Source organism: Podarcis vaucheri (genome assembly GCF_965113315.1).
Source record: "Podarcis vaucheri genome assembly, chromosome: 8".
In the NCBI taxonomy this organism is placed as follows: Eukaryota; Metazoa; Chordata; class Lepidosauria; order Squamata; family Lacertidae; genus Podarcis; species Podarcis vaucheri.
This window is the reverse complement of record NC_138766.1, coordinates 92,666,950-92,680,788: the sequence shown is the minus strand read 5'-3', so window position 1 is coordinate 92,680,788 and position 13,839 is coordinate 92,666,950. Positions and strand designations below refer to the sequence as shown.

The 13,839-nt window shown below is 49.3% G+C and overlaps 1 protein-coding gene across 1 annotated transcript; it reads right to left on the bottom strand.

The window, feature by feature from the left end:
• Positions 1 to 2,751: 2,751 nt before the first annotated feature.
• On the bottom strand, positions 2,752 to 6,788 carry MAFA (MAF bZIP transcription factor A). Its single transcript, XM_082235879.1, has one exon. It carries the CDS (start codon positions 6,063 to 6,065, stop codon positions 5,094 to 5,096), a length of 972 nt encoding a protein of 323 aa, XP_082092005.1. The 5' UTR covers positions 6,066 to 6,788; the 3' UTR covers positions 2,752 to 5,093.
• Between the last annotated feature and the right edge of the window lie 7,051 nt (positions 6,789 to 13,839).

Genomic DNA, 13,839 nt, shown 5'->3' with positions numbered 1-13,839 from the left:
TTCGAAAAGCGGCGAATAAGGGGAAGCGGGAAAGGAAGAGAGAGTGTTTTAATTCCTCCAGGCTAGATTCCCAATCCAAAAACCTCCACTGCTTTCCTCTGGCTGGCTAACACTGCCCCACTTCAGACAGATGCTGTGCCAGTCTTGCAACCTCTGCTTCTCAAGTCCACATCTGGAACTGCAAACCGTGTCAGGTTAAATCACAAAAAGCAGGCGCCATTCTTTCACCGCTTTTGGGGATCAAGGTCCCCGCCCCCCCCAAGAAGTAGCTGCGACACATCAGGTCACATCAATATCTCCACTGAAAGAAACGCCAACAGATTTGGCATTGCAGGGAGTTGCGCACTGCGAAAACGTAAGCTTAGTGCGGAACGACCGGAGGGGAGCCTCAAAAGTGGATTAAGACGCCGAGCTTGGTTCTGTAACATTGTGGGGGGGCATATATACAAATATCTATGGATCTGTCAAATCACAGTTCCATGGAAGCAGCTAACCATTTGCCATTCAGAAAGGATGGAGGACCACACGGAAGACCACAAAGCTGTCTGGATAAACCCAGGTATACTTCCAGCATAACATTTCAGCATCACAGGACAACTTCTCACAACACTGTCCATCACGCCCTTCCTGCCAGAACGCACAGGACGAAAGCAAAATGGCGCCGAGGCCAATCGGACATGGATTTGGAAAAGCAAAGGAGCAGCAAAAGGGGGTGGGGTGAGGAGGCAAAATTTGACCAGCAAACAATAAAACTAATACAAGGAGGAGGAAGGACAAAGGCGAGGTGTGCCGGGCAAGGTTAGTACCACCTCCCAGTCTAACTGCATGCCATACTCAACTAGACAAAGCTATTTTTTAAAAAAAAAAAGGTGCCCAAATTCAAGCTTCCAACATTTTCCCCACCTTCAAGAAAAATAATAATTAAAAAGCAGCCAAGAGGTTGCCAACTCTCTGCTTCTATACTCACCCTTGCTTGGTCTTCTTTGCTCACTAATGGGGGCATCGGTAAAACTGGAAACTGGTTCAGCCAAAGAGCGGAGGAGCTAAAATCAAACTTTTGCAGGAGTTTTGGGGAGCAGGACATTCTGCGGAGTTCAGGTCTTGGATCCCCTTTCATTGGGGCAGAGTGGGCACAACTGTCCTGGAAGAGGATGGCAGCAGTCCAGATGAATCCCAGGGAAAGCCCTCTAGGATCACGCCCCACACTGGAAAAGATCTTTCTAGAAACCCCCGATTTCAACCAAGTCACAAGAATGCTCTGATATGGCCCCAATTGATTTCAACAAGGCTCACACAGAACTTATTCCTATTGGATTGTGGCTAAAAAAAGGCACAGGCAATTCACCCCAAGCAGAAAAAGATTTAGAGATTTAGTAAGTTTATATCATCCCCCCCCAAAAAAAAATCCATCCAGGCATGAATTGTTTGAATTTGGGGGGTTTCTTTGCTTGAAATATTTCATGCGAAAGTTTTAAATACAAATAATACATGCAGGTTAATCAGTGCAATTGCTATTTTTATTTTCTAAAAGCTTTTATTTCCAGGTTAAAATGCCTACTCCCTTTTCTAACTTCCTAGGTTTAAGAAATTCACGCTGTTAAAATCAGAACATCCTCCCCATACTCCATTCTTCCAACTCCCACAGTATTTTAAAGAAGTTATATGGATTGATTTAAAAGAGAACATAAACCCCTAAGTAGTTGAAGTAGGAAATAAGCCAATTTATTGCCATCTAAAATAAAAGTCAAGAGGATACACTCTGCATTTGGTTATAAAAACAGGCAGTGAGGAAAGCGGTTAAAAAGAGCCCTCCAACTGGAGCAAAATTTCCTTTTAACTAATTAACTGGGAACACAATGAAACAATATACCCAATTTCTACTCCAATGAAACTCTTTCATTTAGAATCTTAAAAGTGGGAGGGGTGGCAGATGAGAATAATTGTTTTAAATCCAGCATGAAAAACTCATTTCCCCAATAGGAGGGAGGAAATAACAATCTGTGGTACATTCCACAAATATACCCATTCATATACTGTAAACCTAAAATAAGCCAAGAATTTAACACATTTTTTAAAAGCCACGTTTTAAATATACCTTCTGTTATTTAAAGGCTGCATGCAAATACATTTGCCAATAAGGAATTCAGAAGACAAGGCGATTTCCTTTCCCCAAAAGCTGCTGCCCAAATTGCAAAAAAATAAAAAAATCAGATATTGGGGGGGGGAGGGGAATAATCTAGTTGTTTTAAATGGTAAGTGGTGTAATTGTAGCATAACTCCAAGAAATTAGAATATCAAAATAAATAATGCAGGCTTTCCATTGTTGCATCTGGTCTGCCAATGTGAGAACAGAATGCTGGACTATACGAGCCATTGGCCTCATTCAGCAATCTTTTCTAGCCTTCTTATTAATAAAGAGAGATTAATTTAATTTGACAGTGTGCTAACAGAACAGTTCTGGGCGGGAGGTCTTTGAATTTAGGTAAATTTAATGTAATTTTTCAAATTCCTGAAGATCACAGGCTAGACGAGCACAATCCCCACACATTCACCCTCTCTCTTGCTCACTCGGTCTCCGAACACACTTCTGATTTTCTTGCAAAGAAAATGCGAGGAAGAAAACAGGAGAGTCAATGGCCATTTCATTTCCTACGTCCAATAAACCCAAGACACAGCTCCCAGAATGTGCAAAATGTGTTCAAAGAATGGGGAGGGGGGGACAAGACTAGAAAAGGCAGCAAGACGAAGAAATATGTCTAAAGAGATTTATTTTTGTTTCGTAGCAAATGAAAGCTAGAAGGAGGCTTTTTGCACTGATGCCTGAAACACAAAGAAGAAACAATTCATGACAAACAAACAAAAATATATCTATATATATAAATATTCAGTTGGTTTGAGGTTGCAACAGCCTGCATGGCTCAAGAGCAGGATGTGGGGACAAAATTAAGAACCGTATCGAAGCTCTGGAGATGAAATTGGTTGTATCTGGATGCAACAGTGTTTTAAAAACCACAGAAATTGAAATTTCATTTAAAATGCCTTGCACCTAAAAATGCACCAGGTTCCAAAATTTCACAAATTGTGCCGGGTTTTGAGAAATACCCATATGCTTTAAAGATACTTATTCCTAAGAGTCCTCTTTTTAAACAAACAACTTTTATCTTAAAAAAAATAGCCCAGCTGTGAATCAGTTAAGCCTTCACCCAAAAGCACAATTGCATTTTTTTGTTTGTTTGTATTATTATTATCATCATTATTAGCAATAAATAAAGTGTGCATTTTATAAATCAAGGTTCAAACTGTTATTTCGTTTCCTTGGAATTTAATAAATAATTCTGGTGCATAGTATTAGTAATATTATTATATAGCAGCCAACAGATTGCAGTTCATATATTAACTCTATTGCCTTTCAAATTGTCTTTAAGAGTGTTTACTTTTCTTTCCCCCAATATTGTTTTAAACAGCATAGATAATTTTAAATCTCTATAAAACAAACAGCATTATTTAATCCAATTGATTACTGTATATAGTGCATTCGGCTTTGTCAACATCGTTAAATTAATTCTTATATTATTTGCATGCTATTACATACAAACTTTCATTAAGACTCGTGTTTGTTTTTTTAAAGTTTTCTTTCTTTTTTTTCCTTTTAAAGTCACCAAGCAAAGTAAAGGGTCAAGAAGATAAGACTGGGCAGTGGGAGAGGAGGAGGAGGAGGAGGAAGAGAAAGGAACTAAAGACCTACTAATATGTACAAGTGGACACCTTAAATAAGTTAAGTCTGGCTCAGTTCCCCGTTGGTTTGGTTGTTTTTTTTAAATAAAAAACGCACACAGACAAAAATAATAATTAAGAAAAAAAGGAGGGGAATTAAAAAAGCAAGTAAACTCAACCCAGATTGTGGAGGTCCTCCTCGCAAGGGGAAAAAAGGTCCGGCGTTATTTGAGCATCACTGTTCCATCAGGAGAGAAGGGAGGCGGAAAATATCACTTTGCAAAATCTTTTTTTTTTTTTTAAGACTATCAGATTCTGTTTAAGATGCACCGAAAAGGAGGGGGAGGGGGGGAAATTCTGGACGTAAAATACAAAGTTTGGGGAGGGGCGGGGAGAACAACTGGTTCATGCTTTCCCCTCATCTGTTCTCGTAAGGGACGGGGCGGGTTTGGGGGAGAGATTTTACTGAAATCCCATACATGTCCGGCATGCAGGAATGCGGAGAGAAGGAGGTCTCGAGGAGGCGGAGGAGAGCCGGGAGAGAGCCGGTCGGGCGCCGCGGAAGGACGAGGGCCGCCTCGGCTCTCCAAGGAAGGAAGGAAGGAAAGGAGGAAGGAAGTTGGGGACTCCTCTCCAACGGCGCTGTCCTTGGTCGCCAGAATCCTATTGCTGCTTCTTCACGTCGAGGGATATTTGGAGGGGGGGGGGCTTGCCTGCTCCGGCGCTTTCGTTTGGTTTACGTTGAGGTGGGGGAGACAGAAAAGTTGTCCTTCCTCCTCCTTGCCAAAAAAAAAGGTGCCTGTCCCCCGGAGCGTCCGTCCGTCCCCGCGAGGAAATGTACAAGTCCGCGCGCCTCCTTTGCCAGCCGACGGGGCGAACACGCCAGGGACTAACAGCGGAGGAAAGACGAGCCGTCAAGAGGTACGGGAGGGCAGGAAAAGTGGGAAGAGGGGGACAGAGGAAGAAGGAGAGCCAGTCAGTACGAAGTCGGGGGGCGCGAGGAAAGAAAGAAAAATTCAAGTCGGCTTTCGTACATAGAAAAAGGTATGAACGCAGTCAGTGCAAGGAAGGTGGAGCGGGCGGACTTGGTGGGGAGAGGGTCTTTCTCCCCACCCCACCCCACCCCACCTCCACTTCAGGTCTGGTTTCCCCTCTGTCCCGGGGTGGGGGGTGGCGACCTGGGTCCCCCAAGAAAGAAACCGCGAGGCGGTGCGCCCCTTCGGGTATTTACAACTTCTCTCCGGAGGCGAGCGAGGAGGGCGCGGGAGAGGAGGCCAATCCACAGGGGTTCACACGCCCCCCACCCCACCGCTTTCTTCCTTGTTCTCGAGGGATGGTGGGACGGAGGCTCCCCCAGTCCCGTCCGCGCCGTCGCGCCTTCACATGAAGAAGTCGGCGGAGGGCGGCTTGCCCGGCGCGGGTCCCCCCTGGGCGGGCGACGGGTCCCTGGCGGCGGCGGCGGCGAAGGTGCGCCCGGCCAGCTTCTCGTACTTCTCCTTGTAGAGGTCCCGCTCCTTGGCGAGGCGGGAGACCTCTTGCTTGAGCTGCTCCACCTGGCCCTGCAGCTGGCACTTCTCGTTCTCCAAGATGTGCCGCTGCTGGACGCGCTTGTAGCGGCACGACTGCGCGTAGCCGCGGTTCTTGAGGGTCCGCCGCTTCTGCTTGAGGCGGATCACCTCCTCCTTGCTGAAGCCGCGCAGCTGCCGGTTCAGCTCGCGCACCGACATGGACACCAGCTGGTCGTCGGAGAAGCGGTCTTCCAGGCGCAGGTGGTGGTGATGAGGGTGGTGCCCGGCCCCCGGGTGGTGGTGGTGGTGCCCCGGGTGGTGGTGGTGAGGGTGGTGGTGGCCCGACGGGGCCAACTCCTCGCCGGGGAACGGCTGGCCCCCCCGGAAGCCCTCGTAGCCGCCCTGGTGGTGGTGGTGATGGTGGTGGTGTCCGATGAGCGCCTCGACGGCGTCCTCGGGCGTCAGGTTCAGCGCCTCGGGGTTCAGGTGGTGCTGGTAGTTGGACATCCAGTAGAGATCTTCCAGCTGGGCCTTGCCCGACGCCCCTCCGGGGTTGCCTCCGCCGCCCCCGCCGCCGCCGCCTCCCGGGTGGGCGAGGCCCGTCGGCGGCTGCCCTCCGGGGCTGGGCGCGCAGAAGCTGGGCGACGACGGCACGGAGGAGCAGGGCGTGCTGATGGGCGTCGAGGAGAGCGAGCCCGGCGGCGGCAGGCGGTGGCAGAAGCGCTCCGCCTCGGCCGGCTCCTTCTTCACCTCGAACTTCATCAGGTCGAAGTCGTTGACGTACTCGATGGCCAGCGGGCTGGTGGGCAAGTCCGCCGCGCTCATGGCCAGCTCCGACGCCATCTCACCGCATAGAGGGCCGCCCGGGCCGCCGCCTGCCCCGGCCCCCGAGCTCCGCGCGGAGAGCTCCGCGCCCCGAGGCCGCCTCGACGACGCCCGCCGCCCGGTCTCCGCTGAGGCCCCCTTCCGACGGCAGCCGGAGAGCAGAAGCAGGAAAAGTTGCTGCGTCCGATCTCAGTGGAGGAGAGTTTGCGAGGAAGGAGGGAGAGAGGGAAAGACTGGAGCGGGGTAGGTGGCGAGAGAGAGAAAGAGAAAATGGAAGAAGAAGCGGCTTTCGCTGGCGAGGGCGAAGGAGGCGTCGTCGGGGAAAGTTGCCCTCACTCCAAAAAGTCCATGGGGCCAGGAGGGGGGCGCGCCGCGGGGAGGAGGCGGTGCAGGGAGGGCGGTGGTCGTCCTGCGGGCTCCGGGCAGCCCCCCTCCAGCCTGGCCGCGGCGCTCAGCGGCAACGCCGGGCGCGCTTCCCTGCCTCTGCTCGGCTCCTTCTCCGCCGACGCTCCGGGGTCCCAGCAGCAAAGCAGCGGCAGGAGGAGGAGGAGCAGCAGAGAGGCGGCTTTGCCAGGCGGCCAGCGCCCCCCTCCCGGCACTTTTTCTGCCCCCCCCCCGCAAGTGGGGGGCGTCCTGGAATTGCACGAGGCGCGCGTCCCCTCCTCCTGCCCGCTTTGCAGGGCGCGCGAGGGTCCCGAGCGCTGCTCCTCCTGCTCCTGCTGCCGCCCCCTCGGCCGCCTCCCCCCCGTTGGCGAGTAACTGAAGTGCTGAATGGAGCATTCTTCCTTTTATAGGGAGCGGCGCCAGGCCCCGCCCGCCGAGGCGGGAGCAGCCACCTCCCCGCCTATAACGAGCCGGGGCTGGCGGGGCAATTTGCCTATCCCTATAGCAACCCCCGGGCCCAGCTGTCAGTCTCTGTTGGGAACAGCTGGAAGCCAAGGAGGAGGAGGGGGGGAGGGAAAGGGGAGGGGGGGAGAGAGGGGGAAGCTCCCTCTTGCGGCCGCGCAGAGGAAAAGCAGCCCCGGGGTCCGTCTTGGGGGGACAAGCGCCCCGGGGAAGGTGGGGGGGGGAGGGAGGCGCGCCTCGGATGGCTCAGGGTGTCCGGGGACAGTTGCCAACTTCTGGCTCTGAAAGCGCAAGGGCGCCCGGGGGAAGGAGAAGGGAAGCGCCTTTGCGCAGTGGAGATGGAGAAAGCGCGCATGCAACTCCATCCGTCGGCGCTTTGTTGTTGGCTTGCCCGGCTACCACGGTAAATACGGCGCTGTGCACCCGGGCGAGCGAGTCCCTGCCCTGAGGAGCCTGCAGTCGTCTGCATTCGGCACGAGAGAGGATGCATGGGAGCCGCGCCAGCAAATGCCATTACGCACAAACTCACCCGAAGTGCTCGCGTCGCCCGGCCTCTTTGCCTCCTGCGAAGGAGCGCGGCAGGAAGGCGCTTCCCACAGGCCGGGCCTCTGAGCCGCGCAGTTTCTGCTCTCCGATGTCTCGCGCGGGGAAACATCCGCAGCTAGCGCCCAGGCCTTTTGAATTTGGAGCATTGGGGTAGGCCCATGGATTCAAACCAATCTTAGGGAGGAGATATTTCTGAATCGGAGTATTTTTATTTTTATTATTTTTATCCCACCTTTTCCCCCCAAAACGGGACTCAAGGTGGCTTACAAAAAGTTACACAGGACAGATAAAATACAAAAAGCTCAAAACATGTTGCAAAAAAACTCGGGTGTGGACTGGAGGTTTTTAAACAGAAAGTGGGTGGCCATCTGTCAGGAATTCTTTTGCTGTGATTTCTGCATTGCAAGGGGTTGGACTAGATAGCCCTGGAGGGCCCTTCCAACTCCACAATTATATTATTTTACCTTGAAGGTAGTGGACTCTCCTTCACTGAAGGTTTTTAAACACAGTTTGGATGCCTATATGTCAGGAGTTCCTTAGCTGCATCGCAAGGGGTTGGACTAGGGGACCTTTGGGGAACCCTTCCAAGTCTACAATCCTAACAGTCTATGTTGCAGTGGTGGGTGAGAGGTATGATTGGAACTGGGACCTTCGCCCTGCAAAGCAAGCCCTCTTGGCCACAGGTCTGTCCCTCTCTCTGGAACGAGCAGAACGGCCTTGTGGGAGGAAATTAAGGCACAGCTGTTTGGGTCCTCTAATGGGGCAAAGGACGAGCCCTGTGGTTTAAATACCTCTGTCTATTTAAATACCTTGCCCTTGGACTATAAGGAGGCATATAACAAGCAGTCTTTAAAATAAGTACAGTGGTACCTCGGGTTAAGTACTTAATTCATTCCGGAGGTCTGTACTTAACCTGAAACTGTTCTTAACCTGAAGCACCACTTTAGCTAATGGGGCCTCCTGCTGCTGCCGCGCCACCGCCGTGCAATTTCTGTTCTCATCCTGAAGCAAAGTTCTTAACCCAAGGTACTATTTCTGGGTTAGCGGAGTCTGTAACCTGAAGCGTATGTAACCTGAAGCGTATGTAACCCGAGGTACCACTGTATGTTTGAAACTGTTGTAAAGGTAAAGATAAAGGGACCCCTGACCATTAGGTCCAGTCGCGGCCGACTCTGGAGTTGCGGCGCTCATCTCGCTTTATTGGCCGAGGGAGCCAGCGTACAGCTTCCGGGTCATGTGGCCAGCATGACTAAGCCGCTTCTGGCAAACCAGAGCAGCGCATGGAAACGCCGTTTACCTTCCTGCTGGAGCGGTACCTATTTATCTATTTATCTACTTGCACTTTGACGTGCTTTCGAACTGCTAGGTGGGCTGGAGCAGGGACCGAGCAACGGGAGCTCACCCTGTCGCGGGGATTCAAACCGCCAAACTTCTGATCGGCAAGCCCTAGGCTCTGTGGTCTAACCCACAGCGCCACTCGCGTCCCTGAAACTGTTATAGACATAATGAAAATCATTTCATATTTTTGGGATTTTAATGTTGGGCTGTTTACGACATTTGGGACTCCTTCGGAAGGAAACACGACATCCCTTCGGACTCCTTCCGGAGGAAAGCTGGGATCAAATCAAGCAGCAGCAACATCCGAAAACCAGGTAAGAAATAAAACCCCAGGACTGTTTTATTAAACCTGCCACCACAGCTAGCAAACAATAAATGCCTGGGATGTTAACTAAACCTAGAGGTGAGTCAGACAGACTGCGCCTCGCGGCTAAATGAGGGACAGTGAAAGGGGATTTCAAATGGGGAGCCCACCTTGGGGAAGGTCTTCTGGTCCCCAGCACCTGCTGCCATTGGGATAGTACCCAGTGGGTCTCAGTGCTGAGCTCAGATGCCTCAGCAAAGCCAAGCCACTCTTTGCAAAAGTTTTAGGGCTCTCTGTTGCACAAATCACCTTGATGCTCTTTCAGTCCCCTGCAATGTTCTGCTCGTATCATGTTCCCCCCCCCAGCCAGCTGTTCAGCCGCTGCATGTTTCCCCCCTACTCCAGGGCAAAGTAAATATTCCAAATATCATAACTATGGCTGGGTACACATTGCCAGCTCAAAACTATGGCTTTTCTCAGTTTGGTTGGGGGGAAACACATCCAAACACAGTACCTATGGGACCGCCTCTCCTGGTATACCCCGCGGAGGACCTTAAGGTCTACAAATAATAACATTTTGGAGGTCCCAGGGCGCAAGGTGGTTAGATTGGTCTCAACTCGGGCCAGGGCCTTTTCAGTAGTGGCCCCGACTTGGTGGGACGCTCTGTCCCAAGAGACTAGGGCCCTGCGGGACTTGACATCTTTCTGCAGGGCCTGCAAGACAGAGCTGTTCCTCCTGGCCTTTGGTTTGGACTCAGTCTGACCCTTATGTTTCCCTCCCCTTATGGTCCTGATCTATTGGCTACTTTTAAAATGAGGCTACATTTTAAATTGTATTTTAACCTGTACAGTGGTACTTCAGGTTAAGTACTTAATTCGTTCCAGAGGTATGTTCTTAACCTGAAACTATTCTTGACCTGAAGCACCACTTTAGCTAATGGGGCCTCCTGCTGCTGCTGCGCTGCTGGAGCACAATTTCTGTTCTCATCCTGAAGCAAAGTTCTTAACCTGAAGCACTATTTCTGGGTTAGCGGAGTGTTTTAACCTGAAGCGTATGTAACCTGAAGCATATGTAACCCGAGGTACCACTGTATTTTAAATTGGTCCCCCCCATCATGTTTTTTACTGTGATTTTATTGGTGTTAGCCACCCTGAGCCTGGCTGTGGCTATAAATAAATAAAATTTATAAATAATTTTTATAAATAAAATTTATTATTATTATTATTAATATTATTATTTCATAAGTAGCGACAGGACATAGAGTTAAACTGTGGAACTCACTGCCACAGGAGGCAGGGGTGGCCACCAACATGGATGGCTTTAAAAGAAAATGAGACAGATTCATGGAGGAGGCGATGGCTATTGTGTTACGGAAAAGGAGCAATGCGGCAGCGAGCTGCAGCTGGCTGGAATGCAAAACAGGATGTGAATGTTGGGGACTGTACCGTGAGAACAAAGGGGCAGTCTATTCACTGTGCTGAGCACCGGATGTTAGCTCAGAGTGTCATTTGACCTGTACAGGAAGTACAGGAGGTGGAGGTGGAGTTTGACTCTCTACTGATGGTGTCTGATGAGAGCAGACGCGTTTCTCTGTAATGCTGCAAAGACAGAAATAAAGACATGTAAATACATTTCTGTCTATCTCTTTCCCCTCCCTGGGGGAGGCAGGGAAGAGTGGTGTGTTCTTCTCACGCTTGAGGAGGATCGCCGATAGTGACCTAGCCTGTATCCTGCCGGGAAACACGGACAGGGAGGTCAACAAGGAGATCAAGCCGGGTGCCTGGAGAGTGGCAGTTCCTCTGATAAGGCTTGAATCTGACATATTGATGGCTACTAGCCAGGATGGGAAGAGGGCCCTCATGCTCAGATCCTGTTTGCGGGTTCCCCACGGGCATTAGCTCCGATGAGAACAGGATACTGGACTAGATGGCCCACTGGCCTTATCCAGCAAGCCCTTCTTATGTTCATTTGACCGATTCGAGGTAGATGTGGATTGTGCCTCACATCATGTTAGCACTGTTTCCCAAACCAAGAGTGTGCGTGCCCAGCCTCGCACCTGGAAACAAGGCAGCCGTTTTGGGAGACCTGATGACCATGAAGCAACAAGGCTTGGGTCAACCTGGCCCCTGAGAAATTTATATTTTGCCCGTTCTCCTCTGCTGATTCCCATCTGCACCCAAACATCCCGTCTGCTCACCCGTTGCCAACACCTTCAGACTTTCTCCCGCCTCCCATCACCCTGATTAATGGAATTATATTCCTGCTACACTAAAGTCAGCCTCACAACACACATATGCTTCCTAAATATAAAATAAAACGGACTTCTCCGCAACACTGGGCTTCTAGGTTATCACACAGTACTCTCTTTTTTTTTCTTTATTAAATTTTATTAGTATTTTCCACACAACACTGGGCTTCTAGGTTATCACACAGTACTCTCTCTTTTTTTTCTTTATTAAATTTTATTAGTATTTTCCACACAACAACAACACAAAAATATCAAAAAAATAACAATACACAAAAACCAACATACAAAAAACTAAATCCATATCTTACAGGTTAATAGTATAAACACTAAAAAGAAAAACAAACATTGACTTCCACCAATCCCACGACACCTCCTTTACCTCTCATTGTGTCTTCCTGTTTTCCTTATCATCTCTATCCTAGCATCTAGATATAAATCCCTCTTTCTTATCCTTTCACTTCACAAGGTAATTCCAGACTCAGCCGGATTTCTGTCCTCAAACCTTGACTTTTGAGGTATTCATTTACACAGTACTCTCAAATTTCTCCCTCTCTCCAGCAAAATGGGTGTAACACCACTTGGTTCCTCTGCAGGGCTGGTGTAACTTTCTCTGGACACAGTCATGCCCCCTGAAAAATGGGTATAATAATGGCAGTGTTTATCTGCATGGACACTGGCTTTTAAATCTCACATTCGGGGGAAAGGACCTTTTCTTTGTCTGCCACGAATTTTGAGTGAGAAAGATCACAAATCCATCTTGGCTGGTCCCTTGCATTTCAGACATAGTGACACTAAAATCCTGGAAATCCAAGTCATTTTCTGTAGGGCAGCCATCGCCGTCTCCCCGCAGGAGATGGCCTAAATAAAAGGTTTGGAATGAACATTTCTTCTGCAGATGATGGGTGTGTCACTCTCACCTACTTTTTCTTTGTGTTGCTGTTATTGGCTAGATCTGCTTTCTTAAATGCCAGCAGGAAGGCGGCAGCTTTCTCGCAGAACAAATGAGGGGAACAGGGCTTGCAGATTTCGCCTCACATCGCAGGTTCCACAAGGGCTAGAAACTTGTTTTTAAATTTTAAAAAGAAAGCTGGGGAAACCCAGCCAGATGGGCAGGGTATAAATAATTAAAATATTTATTATTATTAATTATTATTATTATTATTATTATTATTATTATTATTATCATTATCTGGGGGGTGGGGTTATGGCTTATCTGAGAGGAGAAACTGGCCCCTTGAGCCCAGCATTCAAGGCCCACCCAGACTCCTCCTTGAGATTGATTCTGGCACAGGAATTTCGCCTCAGGCCCCTCTCCCTGAGCAGGAGGGCTGCAAACTTTGATCAGCTAATTGATTAAGCCATTTTAACACATTTTTAAACATTTGTTAATTGATCAGGAGGCGCCTTTTGAGTCAATTAGACCACACCATTTTTGTTTCCAAAGAAAAGTTAATTTGCTTTATAGAGGTTCTTGGGAGAAACCTCTCCAATGGGAAAAGGATCCTATAAAAAGGGGGTGTTTGTCTTTCTCACAGGGGCGGGGTGTCTAATCAAACACCTGAAGAGGGCTCTATTCTGACCCTCTAACCACCAGACCTGAGCCATAGGAGGCTGGATGTGGCTAAGCATACCGTTCTGGCTGCCTCACCTCAAAAAGGAGCTGGAAAAGGTTCAGAAAAGAGTGGCCAAAATGCTCAAAGGGCCATACCCAGAAAAGTCAGGCAGAAGCTGAAAGAGGGTTGGGAGACAGTGTGGTGTAATGGTTAGAGTGTCAGACTAGGACCTGGGAGACCCGGGCTGAAGTCCTCAGCCATGAAGCTCTTACGGGGAGACCTTGGGCCAGTCGCTGTCTTTCAGCCTGGCATACCTCATAGGGTTGTTGTTAGGAGAAAATGGGAGGGGGAGAACTATACACACTTTCCTTCCTGGGATATAATTGTAATAAATATTAATAATTTTGTTGTTGTTGTTCAGTCATCTCCGCCTCTTCATGACCTCCTGGACCAGAGCACGCCAGGCCCTCCTGTCTTCCACTGCCTCCCACAGTTTGGTCAAACTCATGCTGGTAGCTTCGAGAACACTGTCCAATCATCTCGTCCTCTGTTGTCCCCTTCTCCTTGTGCCCTCCATCTTTCTCAACATCAGGGTCTTTTCCAGGGAGTCTTCTCTTCTCATGAGGTGGCCAAAGTCTTGGAGCCTCAGCTTCAGGATCTGTCCTTCCAGTGAGCACTCAGGGCTGATTTCCTTCAGAATGGAGAGGTTTGATCTTCTTGCAGTCCATGGGACTCTCAAGAGTCTCCTCCAGCACTAGAATTCAAAAGCATCCATTCTTCGGCGATTAATAATAATAATGTTAAAAATAATGATTATGATAATTATAAGAAACCGCCAAGTAACATTACAGAACTGAGATGCTTTCTGGGAAATTGTTTGGGGCCGGATGCATATTTGCAAGGCATCTCAACAGAAGCAGGACCGTGGGCCCCACTGTTGAAGCCCACCGCAGCTT

Bases quoted from the DNA above. Each gene is read 5' to 3' on its own strand.
- MAFA (XM_082235879.1), bottom strand. From the start codon at position 6,065: ATGGCGTCGGAGCTGGCCATGAGCGCGGCGGACTTGCCCACCAGCCCG.